Source organism: Nerophis lumbriciformis, linkage group LG13 (genome assembly GCF_033978685.3).
Source record: "Nerophis lumbriciformis linkage group LG13, RoL_Nlum_v2.1, whole genome shotgun sequence".
Lineage (NCBI taxonomy): Eukaryota > Metazoa > Chordata > Actinopteri > Syngnathiformes > Syngnathidae > Nerophis > Nerophis lumbriciformis.
In genome coordinates this window covers 31,811,825-31,829,096 of record NC_084560.2, presented here as the reverse complement: position 1 = coordinate 31,829,096, position 17,272 = coordinate 31,811,825, and the positions used below count along the sequence as shown (strand labels likewise).

The 17,272-nt window shown below is 38.5% G+C and overlaps 1 protein-coding gene across 5 annotated transcripts in view; it reads right to left on the bottom strand.

The window, feature by feature from the left end:
- The window catches only part of LOC133613585 (phospholipid-transporting ATPase IH-like), an 80,024-nt gene extending 74,191 nt beyond the window's left edge, over positions 1-5,833 (bottom strand). For all 5 annotated transcript variants that reach the window (XM_061971236.2, XM_061971234.2, XM_061971237.2 and 2 more), the window contains exon 1: positions 5,376-5,833. In XM_061971236.2, coding sequence (XP_061827220.2) covers positions 5,376-5,414 — 39 coding nt within the window. In that variant the 5' untranslated portion in view covers positions 5,415-5,833. The remainder of the gene's footprint in view (positions 1-5,375) is intronic.
- Positions 5,834-17,272: the final 11,439 nt, after the last annotated feature.

Genomic DNA, 17,272 nt, shown 5'->3' with positions numbered 1-17,272 from the left:
GTTAATCATCAGAGTATATACATTGAATTATTTACATTATTTACAATCCGGGGGCTGAGATGTGGAGGGGGTTGGAGCGGGGTTAGGTTTGGTTGATATCAGCACTTCAGTCATCAACAATTATATCATCTGAGAAATGGGCATTGAAACAGTGTAGGTCTGACTTGGTAGGATATGTACAGCGAGCAGTGAACATAGTGAGTTCAGATAGCATAAGAACTAGAAATACATTTGATTATTTACATTTGATTATGTACAATCTGGGGAGGTAGGATGTGGTGGGGGGAGGGGGTTAGGCTAGGGTTGTAGTTGCCTGGAGGTAGTGTTTTAGTGCGGTTCTGAAGGAGGATAGAGATGCACTTTCTTTTACACCTGTTGAGAGTGCATTCCATATTGATGTGGCATAGTTATGGTTGTGTATATTTGAGCCCCCCATCCCTTCCTTGAGATATTCAATAAATGTTTTGTTTGTTTTAATGTAAGTGCAAAATTTTGCTAACAACGTATATTGCATTGTTATTCTTTGTTTGTTTTAATCTTGGAGATTTAAACGTTTTGATTTAAATTGCAATGTTAAAATACAGAAGAAATACAAGTGTATTGCATTTGAAAGGATATACATGCATTATTATTATGTATTATCATTAATTGGTCTCATAAAAATCATGGCAACAATATCGTTTATCGGCAATAAATTGTTGGTAAATATATTGTCAAGCAAAATGTGTTATCGGCCCAGGCCTATAGTGATGCACCGATAATTTGTCCAATCATCGGAACAGTGCTGCCGAAACCGGATGTTGTGATGACATAAGCCGTATGCATGGGGTTGTCTGGATCGGAGGCAGCATGTCCGCGATGTGGACGTACTTTAATATATCCCAGATTCAACATTTAAGATGACACTGACGGCTTTTAAGCAGAGGATGGCTCGCAGCAGCGTGAAGCAAGAGTGACGTCAGGCTCGCTTTACGTCGCAGACATGAAGCGATAGAAGTAAATAATCTCTAAACACAGGACTACAATAAGACTAGAAATAGATGTGTTGCCAGCCGTTTTAAATAAAGAGTAACTAAACAGATTGGAAAAATCTCTGGAATTTTTTTTTTTGTGCAATAAGCAGCAACTATTGAAAAATAGAGCAAAACAATATTGTGAAAGAAAAAATACATGTTAATACTATAATTAATAATAACAGAAAGAGTATATACTTTTTTGCCTTTTTTAAAGAAAATATAGGCATCATAGCAAATAATGTTATGGCGTCATATTGACCACACCCTTAAAACCGCACCCACCGCCACAAGTATCTTGGCAATCGAGGCAAAAAAACGGGATTTATTCCCGTTTAGATGAAGAATGACTCTTAATCCTAGCGAAGGGTTAAAAAAAGGGTGGGTGCAAACCAGCGTCTTTTCGTGTCTTTCTCGTCATCTCCAGGTCTAAATTGGCAGTCATAGTTTACCCACTTCTCAGTTTATGTCCACATCATTTTACTAACAAGGTAAAAGGCAGGCCACCGCTGCTGCTCACTGCTCCCCTCACCTCCTAGGGGGTGAACATGGGGATGGGTCAAATGCAGAGGGTCATTTCACCACACCTAGTGTGTGTGTGTGGGACGATTAGTGGTACTTTAACTTTAATTACTTATCATCTAGAAATAACTTTCATGAGCTCAGAGGCAATGCAGCAGCTCACCAGCTGATGATGTCAAAGCAGCAGCATAAGGAAGTTGCCTCTCTCTGGTCATCCATCCATTTTCTATCGCTTGTCCCTTTTTTGGGGTCGCGGGGGGTGCTGGAGTCTATCTCAGCTGCATTCGGACGGAAGGCGGGGTACACCCTGGACAAGTCGCCACTTCATCACAGGGCCAACACAGATAGACAGACAACATTCACACTCACATAGTGCCAATTTAGTGTTGCCAATCAACCTATCTGCGCCGCTAAATGTAGGTCCCTAGCGTTCGCGCTTGTAATAACGATATCGCTAATACTTGATTAATATCCAGGTGACAGCATGTAAATTGAGTATTGTTGGTTTTATTGGGTTTTAAAGTCGGAATAAACGCGACAGACGCAATGGCTCCAATTTGCTCCACTGTCTGCAGACTTTTATTTACGAGTTAGAATGTGTTAAAAAAAAAAAAAAAAGAAGACATGTTCTTGTCACGCATAAAGATTGTGAATAAGAGGCAAAATTTCAAAAAAGTGCAGTTCAACTTTAAGTGTAAAGCGAAGTTAATCGTTGCGGTTAGCAAGAAGTAAAAAACAAATAGACATTCTTAACAGTCGACTGACCCAAGAAGTACATATGTGGCTTACACAAGTGTTAAGTTAAGTTAAAGGCCTACTGAAACCCACTACTACCGACCACGCAGTCTGATAGTTTATATATCAATGATGAAATCTTAACATTGCAACACATGCCAATACGGCCGGGTTAGCTTACTAAAGTGCAATTTTAAATTTCGCGCGAAATATCCTGCTGAAAACGTCTTGGTATGATGACGTCAGCGCGTGACGTCACGGATTGTAGAGGACATTTTGGGACAGCATGGTGGCCAGCTATTAAGTCGTCTGTTTTTATCGCAAAATTCCACAGTATTCTGGACATCTGTGTTGGTGAATCTTTTGCAATTTGTTCAATGAACAATGGAGACAGCAAAGAAGAAAGCTGTAGGTGGGAAGCGGTGTATTGCGGCAGGTGTTGTACCGGATAACGCACCCCCGCCGTAGAATGCACCCCTTGACTATTGTGCTGGATAACACAGCCGGTGTTTCATTGTTTACATACGGAAGATGACAGTCAAGCTTTACCATTGGCCTGTGGAGAACTGGGACAACAGAGACTCTTACCAGGAGGACTTTGAGTTGGATGCACAGATGGGGTACCGTGAGTACGCATGCAGCTGCGGGTTCCAAACATTTCATCGCTTGCCCGTAAGTGCGTGCCGCTATGTGCATGTCACGTACGTAACTTTGGGGACTTTGGGGAAATATATGTGCTGTATGAACTTTGGGGAGGTGAACGGTACTTTGGGCTGTGGGATTGGGTGTGTTGTGCAGGTGTTTGAGTTGTATTGGCGGGTTATATGGACGGAAGGGGAGAGGTGTTTGTTATGCGGGATTAATTTGTGGCATATTAAATAAAAGCCTGGTTGTGTTGTGGCTAATAGAGTATATATATGTCTTGTGTTTATTTACTGTTTTAGTCATTCCCAGCTGAATATCAGGTCCCACCCGCCTCTCACAGCATCTTCCCTATCTGAATCGCTCCCACTGCCCTCTAGTCCTTCACTCTCACTTTCCTCATCCACGAATCTTTCATCCTCGCTCAAATTAATGGGGAAATCGTCGCTTTCTCGGTCCGAATCGCTATCGCTGCTGGTGGCTATGATTGTAAACAATGTGCGGATGTGAGGAGCTCCACAACCTGTGACGTCACGCTACTCGTCTGCTACTTCCGGTACAGGCAAGGCTTTTTTATCAGCGACCAAAAGTTGCGAACTTTATCGTCGATGTTCTATACTAAATCCTTTCAGCAAAAATATGGCAATATCGCGAAATGATCAAGTATGACACATAGAATGGACCTGCTATCCCCGTTTAAAAAGGAAAATCGCATTTCAGTAGGCCTTTAAAGTTAAAGTACCAATGATTGTCACACACACACAGTAAGTGTGGTGAAATTTGTCCTCTGCATCTGACCCATCCCCTTGGTCACCCCCTGGCAGGTGAGGGGAGCAGTGAGCAGCAGTGGTGGCCGAGCCCGGGAATCATTTTTGGTGACTTAACCCCCAATTCCAACCCTTGATGCTGAGTGCCAAGCAGGGAGGTAATGGGTCCCATTTTTATAGTCTTTGGTATGACTCGGCCGGGGTTTGAACTCACAACCTACCGACACTCTAACCCAGTGGTTCTTAACCTTGTTGGAGGTACCGAACTCCACCAGTTTCATATGCGCATTCACCGAACCCTTCTTTAGTGAAAAATAAAATGTTTTTTTTTCAAATTTAAGGCAAAGTTATGTTTTTTTTACTGGTGCACAAAATGAACAGTGCATGAACATCACCTTGTTCAAAGAACAAAACCAACACAGTGCATGAACTCACAACAAATGACACACCTGCAAATCAGTCTGACTTCTGCTGTTGCCTTTGAGAGACCAGTTCAGATATGCGTGGCTTCACCTTGGCAAGTGCCACTCTCATGTCATTTTAAATGATAAATGATCAAATAAAATGATTTATTTATTTTCACAGCAAAGTCTGTTCCTTTTCTTCGTTTTCCACCCAGACATACAATACTAGTACACAGCTCATGAAAAACAATATTTTTTGTTAATGTCGTTGTAAGTGGGCCAAAACACTTATATTAGAAAATAATCTCATGGAAATGACAGCTGTCATTTGATTATAATAATAAAACATTTAATTTGTTATTTAGTCAGGTTTGGGACAGGTGTGCTCACATGTGCTCCACTGAATACTCAAGGAGTATTTGCGTTTGCTCACGAATGTGGAAAATTAGAGGGAACGTTGTTTGAGGGTATCCAATAGGGAGAAGTTTTTATTTACACAATGAGTCAGGTGTGTCTTGACCTCCGTGGCCGTGAAACCGACTCACCAAACCCCTAGGGTTCGATCGAACCCAGGTTAAGAACCACTGCTCTAACCACTAGGCCACTGAGTAGGTTGTAGTAGGTAGTAGTGTAAAAGAAAAGGTTCACTGCTGTAAAAACTATAAAACATTCAGACCTATTTTTGATTAGTAGTTTAATAAGTGTAACTATAGTTTCTGCACTGCCTCCACACTTTTTAAAATTAGTGCATAAAATGTTAAAAGGGCAATTTCAATGTCAGTGATGTGCATTTATTAGAAAAAACAATTTTCTGTACCACTTTAGAGGCGGATTTTCCCCTAAAACTTTGGTCGAACTCCGAATCAGCAACAATCAACAGCAATAACAAAACAACAGTCCAATGCTGTCAGAACCACACACATACTGTATATGTTGTATATGAATATTATCATCACTGTGTCCTTTTAAGTGTTGGATTTCTCAATAGGTGGTGTACCTAATGAAGTGTCCCGTGAGCGTGCTTTGTTTTGCATGCAAGTTGTTGCTCCCACTAAGCAACTTAAAAGTGGGCCAGCCAAGTTTCATTTCCAATTGCACACATTCAGCAGCCATAGTTGTGTGTGTGTGTGCGTGGTAGTGGGACATTCAAGTCAATAGGTGGACATATTTAATGAAACATGCAGGAACAGCATGCAGGCCTTTAACAATTTAATGCTTTGATGTAGTGTTGCACGTGTGTACGTGTGTGTGTGTGTGTGTGTGTGTGTGTGTGTGAGATGGGGGTCGCTTACATATCTGCTGATGATGTTCCGGAGCCGGCTGAGATCCATCCTCCACTAAAACCGCTCAGCTGTCTTCTCGGACGCTACCTTGCGTGGATCTCCTCGCTCTTGTCCATCATCGTCATCGTCTTCATCATCCACCACCACCACCACCACCGCCGTGTCCGCGATGTTCCTCAGTGGGCTGTAGTGATTTTCACGGCATCCCGCACACAATCTGCTGCTCGGTCGCCCCCCACTCTCGTGTCGCCCACGTTGCCGCCAGCTACATGCCGGGACAAATGTGTCCTCCTAGCGAGACGGTCCTTTTTTTAAACACGAGCGCGGTCCAGCGGGGAAAAGTCCACAGTGGGTGTCGGTGTTGCTGCTGCTGCTACTGTGGCTGGTGTTGTGGTCGAGCCGTTTCTGCAGCCTTGGCCCACTCGATGGAATCCACACTCACCAACGCACACGGGAGTCGTCAGATAACTGGGACGCGCATGCGTACTGGGTGCGTCTCCTGCCTCAGACGAAATATATAAAGTATATATTTATATTACAGTGTATTTATAAAACAATTACACATTATTATGTACTTATTATTCTCGTTTGTCAATAATAAATATTTTTTTTATAGTTTCTGGAAAAAAAAAGATCGTCCTATATTTGTATGTCGTTTTACGTCAAGGATGTGCAGTTTGTGCACATTATTGTTAAGACAGATGGAAACAAAAATAATTTAAAAAAATAAATAATAAAAATAAGTTACTTCAGTTATTCAAGAATAAAAACAAATATGAATACAAGTGTTACTTTTTTAAAATTAAAACGACAGTCAAATAGTATATACAGTACAAAGGAAAATATTTTGGGGGGTATGTTTCACTATGAAAAAATATTCCATTCCACTGTCATTTGGTTTCTTAATGAAGAAAAAACATTTTGGGATTTGTTGTTAATGTTTTAATATTAAAATATTGATATATTACGTCCTTTAGGTCAGTGGTCCCCAACCACCATGCCGCGGCCCGGTACCGGTCCGAGGATCGATTGGTACCGGGCCGCACAAGAAATTAAAATATATATATAATATATATATATATTTTTTTATTAAATCAACATAAAAAACACAAGATACACTTACAATTAGTGCACCAACCCAAAAAACCTCCCTCCCCCATTCACACTCATTCACACAAAAGGGTTGTTTCTTTCTGTTATTAATATTTCTGGTTCCTGCATTATATATCAATATAGATCAATACAGTCAGCAGGGATACAGTCCGTAAGCACACATGATTGTATTTTTTTATGACAAATTTTTTTTTTACAAAAAAATACCATAATCCCCCCCCCCCCCCCCCCCCCCCACACCCCCGGTCTGTGGGACAAATTTTCAAGCGTTGACCGGTCCGCAGTTACAGAAAGGTTGGGGACCACTGCTTTAGGTGACAATAATAAAACAATTTTATTAAAATAATATGAACACATTCTCTTTTGTCAATAATACATATGTTTTAAATATTATAAAAAAAAGTACAAAAAAGAGGGGTCGTCTTATATGGTCTTTTTTTTTACATCCGAGATGTAACAACTACACATCAACTCCTATAGTTTTTAGTGTCTTGGATTTACTGGACACATTATTAGGTACACCTCGCTCCAACACAATAGTAGTATCAAAAATGTATGTATTTACGAAGAAAAAAAAAGTGAGTTTTGTATTATATTGACAAAATGTTTATCATTGTGATGTTTTTTTGGCAATAGTGTACTTCTGTACTGCAATAGCTGTTTCTAATATTTTGAGTCCATATGTAGCATAAATAAGGTTTTGAAGTATTTGAAAATGAGAAATGTTTCTACCAAAATTGACATTTAAACAGCTTTCATATCCTGCATGGATCCTTAATGTTGCACATACATAGAGAACACATGCATGGTATAAACACATGTACACTCGTGTGATGTAGCAGTGCAGCAAAGTAGCTTGTTGTGTTGTAACTATTGTTCTTTTGCTTCCATGTCATGTTGTCACGCTTCATGGTCACACATGTCAAGTTGAATTAGTGACCATGATGAGCAGCAGGACTTTAACTGGCAACCCTTTGAAACCAATCATTGGGTTAGCAGACATGTACAGTGAGGATATTGTGTAACTCTGTGTAATGCAGCAACCCTGAGTCATGTGACATTGTTGGACCGGCTGCCCCTCAATGCACAGAACATGCTAAAATTAGCCCCACCTCCGTCTTCCCAAGTGAGTCAGGTGGCCGAGTGTGAAGTCTGCACCGCTCATTTCATTTGCTGGCCTAAAATGTCTTTCAATTAGTGCAGACATGATCAATAATGCATAGGAAGCAGCATAGAGGACTCTCTGACGCTCTAATGCATGATACTGTTGTTTACCTTCTATTGAGGGCCCTCAGGGCACCTTATGGAGTCTAATGAGGAGTCTTCCTCCTGCATGGACAGATGGTGAAGCGAGAATTAAGTACTTTATGTCACTGTCATCTATGGTAATGATGGACACTGATGCATATTTATTAGTTATCTTCTATATAACATGAATCATATTTGCACTGTGCTCATTCTGTAATCAACATAACACGATTATTTTTAGTGTGCAGGTGCATCAAAATCTTATTCTGCAAAGATGATTACTGTATTTCCAAGCTCATATAGTGGCCAGGGTTTTTTTTATTACGTAACTGCAGACAGTACAACACATCTTATATTACAGGAGAGGCCTTTATTTGTATAAATGCATTTATGTAGTATTTTATTTTCACGAAAAAGACACTCAATAAAAAAATGCATATAAAATAAGTACAATGTAGTGTGTATTATTCTACATCTGTATTTTTAAAAACATTTCCACAATAAAGGGACTGCACTAAAATAATAAATACACTTCTATTCTATAGTAGGCATGTTTAGAGTATTTTTTCAAATTGGCAAAATCCAATAAATAAAATAAATTATACACAAACATGTAGTCACTAGATGTATATTTGTATAGATATATAATTTTTTTAAATTATTTTTGAATAATGTTGATTGAAATACAGTATGTACTGTATATATATAAATATACATACACGTGTATATACACACATATGTATACATACAGCATACATACACGTGTGTATGTATATATATATATATATAAAAGTATATATACATATACCTATATATACATAAAGTATATATACACAAAAAATATACATATATACATGTATATTCATAATGTGTAAATGTACATATACACACATATACATATGTATACATATATACAGATACATATGTAAATCTATATGTATATACATTAGTTATTCATCTATATGTGTGTATATGTTTATACATTTACTTTATATATACGTACACACACACACACACACACACACACACACACACACACACACACACACACACACACACACACACACACACACACACACAGGATAGGCTCTAGCAACCCCTGCGGCCCCAAAAGAGACAATCAATAAAAAATGGATGGGTGGATGAATAAATAGGTATGTTTATAATATTTTTTAATCCACATAAACAGTTAAAAGAATATTTGCTACACACCAATATTTTTTCCACAAATTAAAATATATACACATTTTAATTGACTTTTAATTGATTGCATTGATTTGTATTCATTTTCCACAAAAAAATTGAATATGAACTATTCTATATATTTTATAATATTTTGTTTGAGAAAAAAGCATATTTCTGGACAGCGCTTTTAAAGCTACAAATTATATTCATCATAACGCTACATCCAACTCTTTGATTGTTACGACTCTTTAAAAAAGTGCAACAGCATGTTCTCCGTAAACTCCACTGTAAACTTCAGCTTTACAGATGCCATGTCTGCTCTATGACACACTATAAAGGTCACTTGTGGCGTTTATTGGGATGGGGGAGCAAGGTGTTGACATTTGAGGTGTGGCGTTAATTTACTCAGGTGCAGGGATTCATTAAGAAGATGTTAATAAACAAAACAGTAAAAACTGAAGTTTGGGGTTCTTTTTGCGGCATTTACGATATTTCCGGCAATCTTGGCCAGCATAGAAAGGCAAGAAGAAACCGTGTTTGAACTGATATTTTTTTTATTTAGGAAAAGGTGACACCTGAAAGGATGACTGAACACATTTAGGCTGTTTATTTATTATTTATTTAGTCACTGCAACGCTCCAACAACTGGCCTGAGGAAGCAGTTATAATTATAGTCAAACAGCATCATCTAGCGGCCGCTGTGCCAAAACACACCCAGCCTGCAGTCGTCGTCCCTACAGCTGTGCCATAATGAGACTGATGGTGGAGTGGCTTCAGGTAATTTGGCAGTTAATTAATTGCTTTGATTATGTGTAATTGGAGAAGCGTTAATGCGTGCTGTGTGACAGGGGAAATAAATTAGGCGTATCTTATTTTCTCTGATGATTATTCATTAATCAAAAAAAAATGTTAACAACTCGGAAGGAAGCCGTGACGCTTGCCTGCCCTGGTGTCAAAGGTCACAGAGCGTGGCAGGGAGGGAGGGGGCGGGGTTGGGCGTGGGTGAGTGCACACCACGCCGCGTGCTTGCCAACTCGCTCGGAGATTTAAATGAAACAAAACAAAAAAAAAGGTGTCTGTGTTGGATGTGCGTCACATGCCTCCACCTCTCCGTGGTGCCAGGAGAGCGGCTTAAAAACCTGCGTCTGGAGATGGGAGCCGCCGAGATCCCAGGGAGCCCGCGCTTGGCACCGTGAAATAGGATTTTGGTAGGACCGAAGCAATGAAGCGGGAGGGGAAGAAGGAGCAAACTGCCAAGTCCTCTCTGCAGATTTAGTGCCCGCCATCACACACACACACACACACACACACACACACACACACACACACACACACACACACACACACACACACACACACACACACACACGCATAACATCATCATCATCCTCTTCCAGAAGAAGAAGAAGTGTTCCAGAGCGACAATGCTGACCTGAACACATGTAACCAACTCAACTACCGTACTTCCTAATCCTGCAAGCACTTTACCAGGTGCTCCCTGCTTAGTGTGTGCTTTTTCTTTAGCTTGTTCCTCTGCTAAAGCGTGCTTCAAAGGGAACTGCACTTTTTTTGGGGGGGGGGTTCACACATGTTCACAATCCCTATGTAAGACAACAATACATACAGTATATATGTCTTTCTTTCTTTTTATGCATTCTAAGTACGAGGTGGCTACCAATGCAGATAATGGAGTACTCTGAATTAAAAACATCCAAAAAGCGCCAACAATACTCCGTTTACATCTCGTGGCCTGAATATCAACAAAATATTAGCAATATTGTTATAACTTTTAGAGAGCTAACTAGCTTATGGTGCTGTATTGACATATTGAGCTGCTTTGTCTCTGAGTTGGTGAAAGGTAATTCTAATTTATAAATCATGCCTCTCACCTGGATAGTAGAAGGATGTGGCCATAAGCCGAGAAGTTGGTCAACTTACCGAAGATGGCAAGAAAGATACAAAAAGACTGTAGTTTGCGGCACTTTTTTTTTTTTTAACCTGCGTGACGATTATATGATTAGTTCTTCATCTTATCGGGAAGATATGAACCACCTATCAGTCGGCATCACAGTGAGAGCAGACTTAGTACAGTAGGTGATTGTTTTATAATGTTCGTAGTTTGTATATTTTGTTCAGCACTTAATACTGCTGAATGATGCTTATAGTTTCACTGAAGCTGGATCTGTTTCTTCTAAAACTTGTTGGTCATCCTCCTTGTATTCAGGCTCAAAAATATAAGGTTCTGGATCAGTGGTTCTTAACCTGGGTTCGATCGAACCCTAGGGGTTCGGTGAGTCGGGCTCAAGGGTTCGGCATAGGTCAAGACACACCCGACTCATCGTGTAAATAAAAACTTCTCCCTATCGGCGCATTACGGATACGGCAACAGCAGAAGTCAGACTGATTTGCAGGTGTGTAATTTGTTGGGAGTTTATGCACTGTGTTGGTTTTGTTCTTTGAACAAGGTGATGTTCATGCACGGTTCATTTTGTGCACCAGTAAAAAAACACGGTAACACTTTAGAATGGGGAACATATTCACCATTAATTAGTTGCTTATTAACATGCAAATTAGTAACATATTGGCTCTTAACTAGTCATTATTAAGTACTTAATAATGCCTTATTCGGCATGGCCTTATTATAACTCTAACCCTGGCCCTAACCCTAACCAAATAACTCTAAATGAAGTCTTTGTTACTTAGAATATGTTCTCCTAGTGTCCAAAAAACTCTAAATTAAGTCTTTGTTACTTAGAATATGTTCCCCATACTAAAGTGTTACCAAAAACATATAACTTCGTCTTGAATTAAAAAAAAAAAACATTTTATTTTTCACTAAAGAAGGGTTCGGTGAATGCGCATATGAAACTGGTGGGGTTCAGCACCTCCAACAAGGTTAAGAACCACTGTTCTGGATCATTATTAGTACCAAAGTAGTCTCTGTCGGCTCTCTTGAAGTCTGCCATGATTAGTAGTGTCGTTGTTGAAGGGAAAAGCGAACTTTCATCTGTGAAATTAACGCGGCGCCGTATGCTTAAAACGAGCAAAATATGTAAATATTACATGTTATTATGAATGTGTCTGTTACTGCATCACATATATTCTTACAGCATGTCTATAAAATATTGTTTTTTAGAGTGTTTCACAGGTGTATAGGATAGGTGTTTTATAGAGCGACTCCCCTTGGCTCCATTGTTAGCTGACTTATGCCAGGGTTTATTTTCTATTTAGAATGCATAATTATAAGAAAAAACATATGTGTTCATGTCTTACAAAAGGATTGTGAATGATAAGCAAAAAAAAAAAAAAAAGAGCAGTTCCCCTTTAAGAGAAGAATACGGTCGTTCAAAGCAGTGAGGTGCTTCAAAGGTAAACTAAGTTGTTTTTGCTCTTTTTTTGTGCTTAGCTTCTTTTTACACTTGGATGACAACCAGACAAACAAGTCACTAATACAATAGGATAAATAGGCTACTTTTGCCGATAAGATAATATCAACGCTACCAGCATCGGTCAATAGTAGCGTGATGAAATCTATATTTATTCAGTCTTCAGTGTTTACGTTCACAAAAGTATGTGTGTGTTTCGTCATGTTGTTGATATTGTTATAATACAATCAAATGTTTTTGTTTGCCTGAAACTCACGGCCCGCCACATTGTTTTAGGCGTCTAGTGAAATTGCACATCGTTTCAACTTTAATATTTTATCTGATCATGCAACAAATATATTGTTATTGCAAAATGTTGAAGTAAATCTAAAAATAATTACTGCTCATCACCTTGACTTATGATTTCAGATCAAGTTAGCCATCAGTTTGTAGGTAAGAAAATGCAATATTTCAATGCAATTGTTTATTTATGTCATGAGGCAATGAAACATGAATATTCATATATTATTCACTGTTGCATTCGGTCCTCTGCAGGTAGCCAAAACTGCGAGGCGGCCCTCGATGAAAACAACTTTGCCACCCCTGGCTTAAAATATATATTGTCCCGTTTTTATTATTCAATTAAAATCAAAAATCAGAAGATCATTCAATGATATTGAAACATTTTTAATACAAAGTATTGGTATCAGTATTGGTATTGGCAATACCGGCCATATATTTATTTGATATTGGATGGAAACCAACATTGTCGCTGTATCACTTGCCGTCAAAGTTCAGGTGGACTGTTTTTTTTTTTTACACATTTAAATTGGTTAACCTTTCTGAACATTCACTTTGTGTTTTCAACTTTGAATGGTTAGTGGTTAACTTCTTTTTACACTTGTACGGCAGCTAATGTTAAAATGTTACGTCAAGACTTTGTCTTGATGTGGCCAGTTTGACACTGTAACCAAATATTTCTATTTCAGTTATGAGTCCACAATCTGTTTTTTAATTTTTAATAATTAGTGGTCAACTTGTTTTCAAACTTTTCACAACAAGAATGTTATTTTTTTAATTTATTTAAGCATTGGCTTTACAGTACAGCTACTAAAGGTTTATGTCGGCCACAGTTTGACACTAGAACAGATATTCCCATTATTATGAGTCCACAACTATTATTACTTTTTACACTGGAATGTGGTAAAGAATGTTACAATTTTACTTTACGTACAGCTAATAAAGGTTTATATCGGCCACAGTTTGACACTGGAACAGATTATTCCCGTTATTATGAGCCCACAATCAATGTTTATTTGTACACTAGAATGTGGTTAAGAATGTTACCATCTAACTTTAAGTACAGCTAATAAAGGTTTATGATGGCCACAGTTTGACACTGGAACAGATTATTTTCAGTATTATAGGGGAAAAATTAATGTTATTTTTTTTTTACACTTCAATGCCAGTAAAAAATGTGACAATGTTACTTTAAGTACAGCTAATAAAGGTTTTATGATGGCCACAGTTTGACACTGGAACAGATTGTTCCGATTATTATAAATCCACAATTAATGTATTTTTTACACTAACGTGGTTAAAAATGTTACAATTTTACTTTACGTACAGCTAATAAAGGTTTTATGATGGCCACAGTTTGACACTGGAACAGATTGTTCCGATTATTATAAATCCACAATTAATGTATTTTTTACACTAACGTGGTTAAAAATGTTACAATTTTACTTTACGTACAGCTAATAAAGGTTTATATCGGCCACGGTTTGAGACTGGAACAGATTAATACCGTTAGGATGTCGTTGTGGCTTGTGCAGCCCTTTGAGACACTTGTGATTTAGGGCTATATAAATAAAGATTGATTGATTGGTTATTATGAGTCCACAATCAATGTTTATTTGTACACTGGAATGTGGTTAAGAATGTTACCATTTCACTTTAAGTACAGCTAATAAAGGTTTATGATGGCCACAGTTTGACACTGGAACAGATTATTTTCAGTATTATAAGGGCAAAATTAATGTTTTGTTTTTTTACACTTCAATGCCAGTAAAGAATGTTACTTTAAAGGCCTACTGAAACCCACTACTACCGACCACGCAGTCTGATAGTTTATATATCAATGATGAAATCTTAACATTGCAACACATGCCAATACGGCCGGGATAGCTTATTAAAGTGCAATTTTAAATTTTGCGCGAAATATCCTGCTGAAAACGTCTCGGTATGATGACGTCAGCGCGTGACGTCACGGATTGTGGAGGACATTTTGGGACAGCATGGTGGCCAGCTATTAAGTCGTCTGTTTTCATCGCAAAATTCCACAGTATTCTGGACATCTGTGTTGGTGAATATTTTGCAATTTGTTCAATGAACAATGAAGACAGCAAAGAAGAAAGCTGTAGTTGGGAAGCGGTGTATTGCGGCCGGCTGCAGCAACACAAACACAGCCGGTGTTTCATTGTTTACATTCCCGAAAGATGACAGTCAAGCTTTACCATTGGCCTGTGGAGAACTGGGACAACAGAGACTCTTACCAGGAGGACTTTGAGTTGGATGCGCAGATGCGGTACCGTGAGTACGCATGCAGCTGCGGCTTCCAAACATTTGATCGCTTGCCCGTACGTGCGTGCCGCTATGTGCATGTCACGTACGTAACTTTGGGGACTTTGGGGAAATATATGTGCTGTATGAACTTTGGGGAGGTGAACGGTACTTTGGGCTGTGGGATTGAGTGTGTTGTGCAGGTGTTTGAGTTGTATTGGCGGGTTATATGGACGGGAGGGGGGAGGTGTTTGTTATGTGGGATTAATTTGTGGCATATTAAATATAAGCCTGGTTGTGGCTAATAGAGTATATATATGTTTTGTGTTTATTTACTGTTTTAGTCATTCCCAGCTGAATATCAGGTCCCACCCGCCTCTCACAGCATCTTCCCTATCTGAATCGCTCCCACTGCCCTCTAGTCCTTCACTCTCACTTTTCTCATCCACAAATCTTTCATCCTCGCTCAAATTAATGGAGAAATCGTCGCTTTCTCGGTCCGAATCACTCTTGCTGCTGGTGGCCATGATTGTAAACAATGTGCAGATGTGAGGAGCTCCACAACCTGTGACGTCACGCTACTCGTCTGCTCCTTCCGGTACAGGCAAGGCTTTTTAATCAGCGACCAAAAGTTGCGAACTTTATCGTCGATGTTCTCTACTTGAGGGGCGGTATAGCTCGGTTGGTAGAGCGGCCGTGCCAGCAACTTGAGGGTTGCAGGTTCAATCCCCGCTCCCGCCATCCTTGTCACTGCTGTTGTGTCCTTGGGCAAGACACTTTACCCACCTGTTCCCAGTGCCACCCACACTGGTTTAAATGTAACTTAGATATTGGGTTTCACTATGTAAAGCGCTTTGAGTCACTAGAGAAAAGCGCTATATAAATAAAATTCACTTCACTTCACTTCTACTAAATCCTTTCAGCAAAAATATGGCAATATCGCGAAATGATCAAGTATGACACATAGAATGGACCTGCTATCCCCGTTTAAATAAGAAAATCGCATTTCAGTAGGCCTTTAACTACAGCTAATGAAGGTGTTATGATGGCCACAGTTTGACACTGCAACAGATTATTTTCAGTACTATAAGGCCACAATTAATGTTTTTTTACACTTCAATGCCGGTAAAGAATGTTACAATTTTACTTTAAGTACAGCTAATAAAGGTTTTATGATGGCCACAGTTTGACACTGGAACAGATTGTTCCGATTATTATAAATCCACAATTAATGTATTTTTACACTAACGTGGTTAAAAATGTTACAATTTTACTTCAAGTACAGCTAATAAAGGTTTAATGATGGCCACAGTTTGACACTGGAACAGATTATTCTGATTATTATGAGTCCACAATGTTTTTTTGGGTTGTTTTAACACTATTGTGAGGTAATAATGCTTAACATTTTTTAAAGTACAGCAATAAAGGTTTGTGATGGCCACAATTTGACACTGGAACAGATTATTTTCAGTACTGTAAGGCCATAATCAATATATTTTTTTACACTTCAATGCCGGTAAAGAATGTTACAAATGTTACTTTAAGTACAGCTAGTGAAGGTTTTATGATGACCACAGTTTGACATTGGAACTGATTATTCCCATTATTTTGAGTCCACAATTAATGTTTATTTTACACTAATGTGGTTAAGAATGTTACAATTTTACTTTAAGTACAGCTAATAAAGGTTTTTAGATGGCCACAGTTTGACACTGGAACAGATTATTCCCATTATGATAAGTCCACAATTAATATATTTTTTTACACTAATGTGGTTAAGAATGTTACAATTTTACTTTAAGTACAGCTAATAAAGGTTTTAAGATGGCCACAGTTTGACACTGGAACAGATTCTTCCCATTATGATAAATCCACAATTAATGTATTTTTTTACATCAATGTAGTTAAGAATGTTACAATTTTACTTTACGTACAGCTAATAAAGGTTTTATGATGGCCACAGTTTGACACTGGAACAGATTATTCCCATTATTAGAAGGCCACAATTAATGTATTTTTTACACTTATGTGGTCAACATTTTAAAAAATTTACTTTAAGTACTGTTAATAAAGGTTTTATGATGGCCACAGTTTTCCCCTGGAACCGATTATTTCATTACAATAAGTCCACAATCTATTGTTTTTAATCTGTTGTTAACAGATCTGACATGTTAACAAGAAAAATTAAGAAAGGGCTAAAGACTGTACAGTTTCATGATGTTGGCCCCAGTTTGACCCTGGAACAGATTATGTCTATTTATAATATTTCCTTTGATGAATGTTTTAAAACGTTAACAAATTGGATGCAGAACATAGTCCACAGTTTGACTTTAAATTGTGTGTGTGTGTGTGTGTGTGTGTGTGTGTGTGTGTGTGTGTGTGCATGGCCAGGAATAGAAAGGGAGGGGGAATAAAAAGGCGGGGCCACTCGTA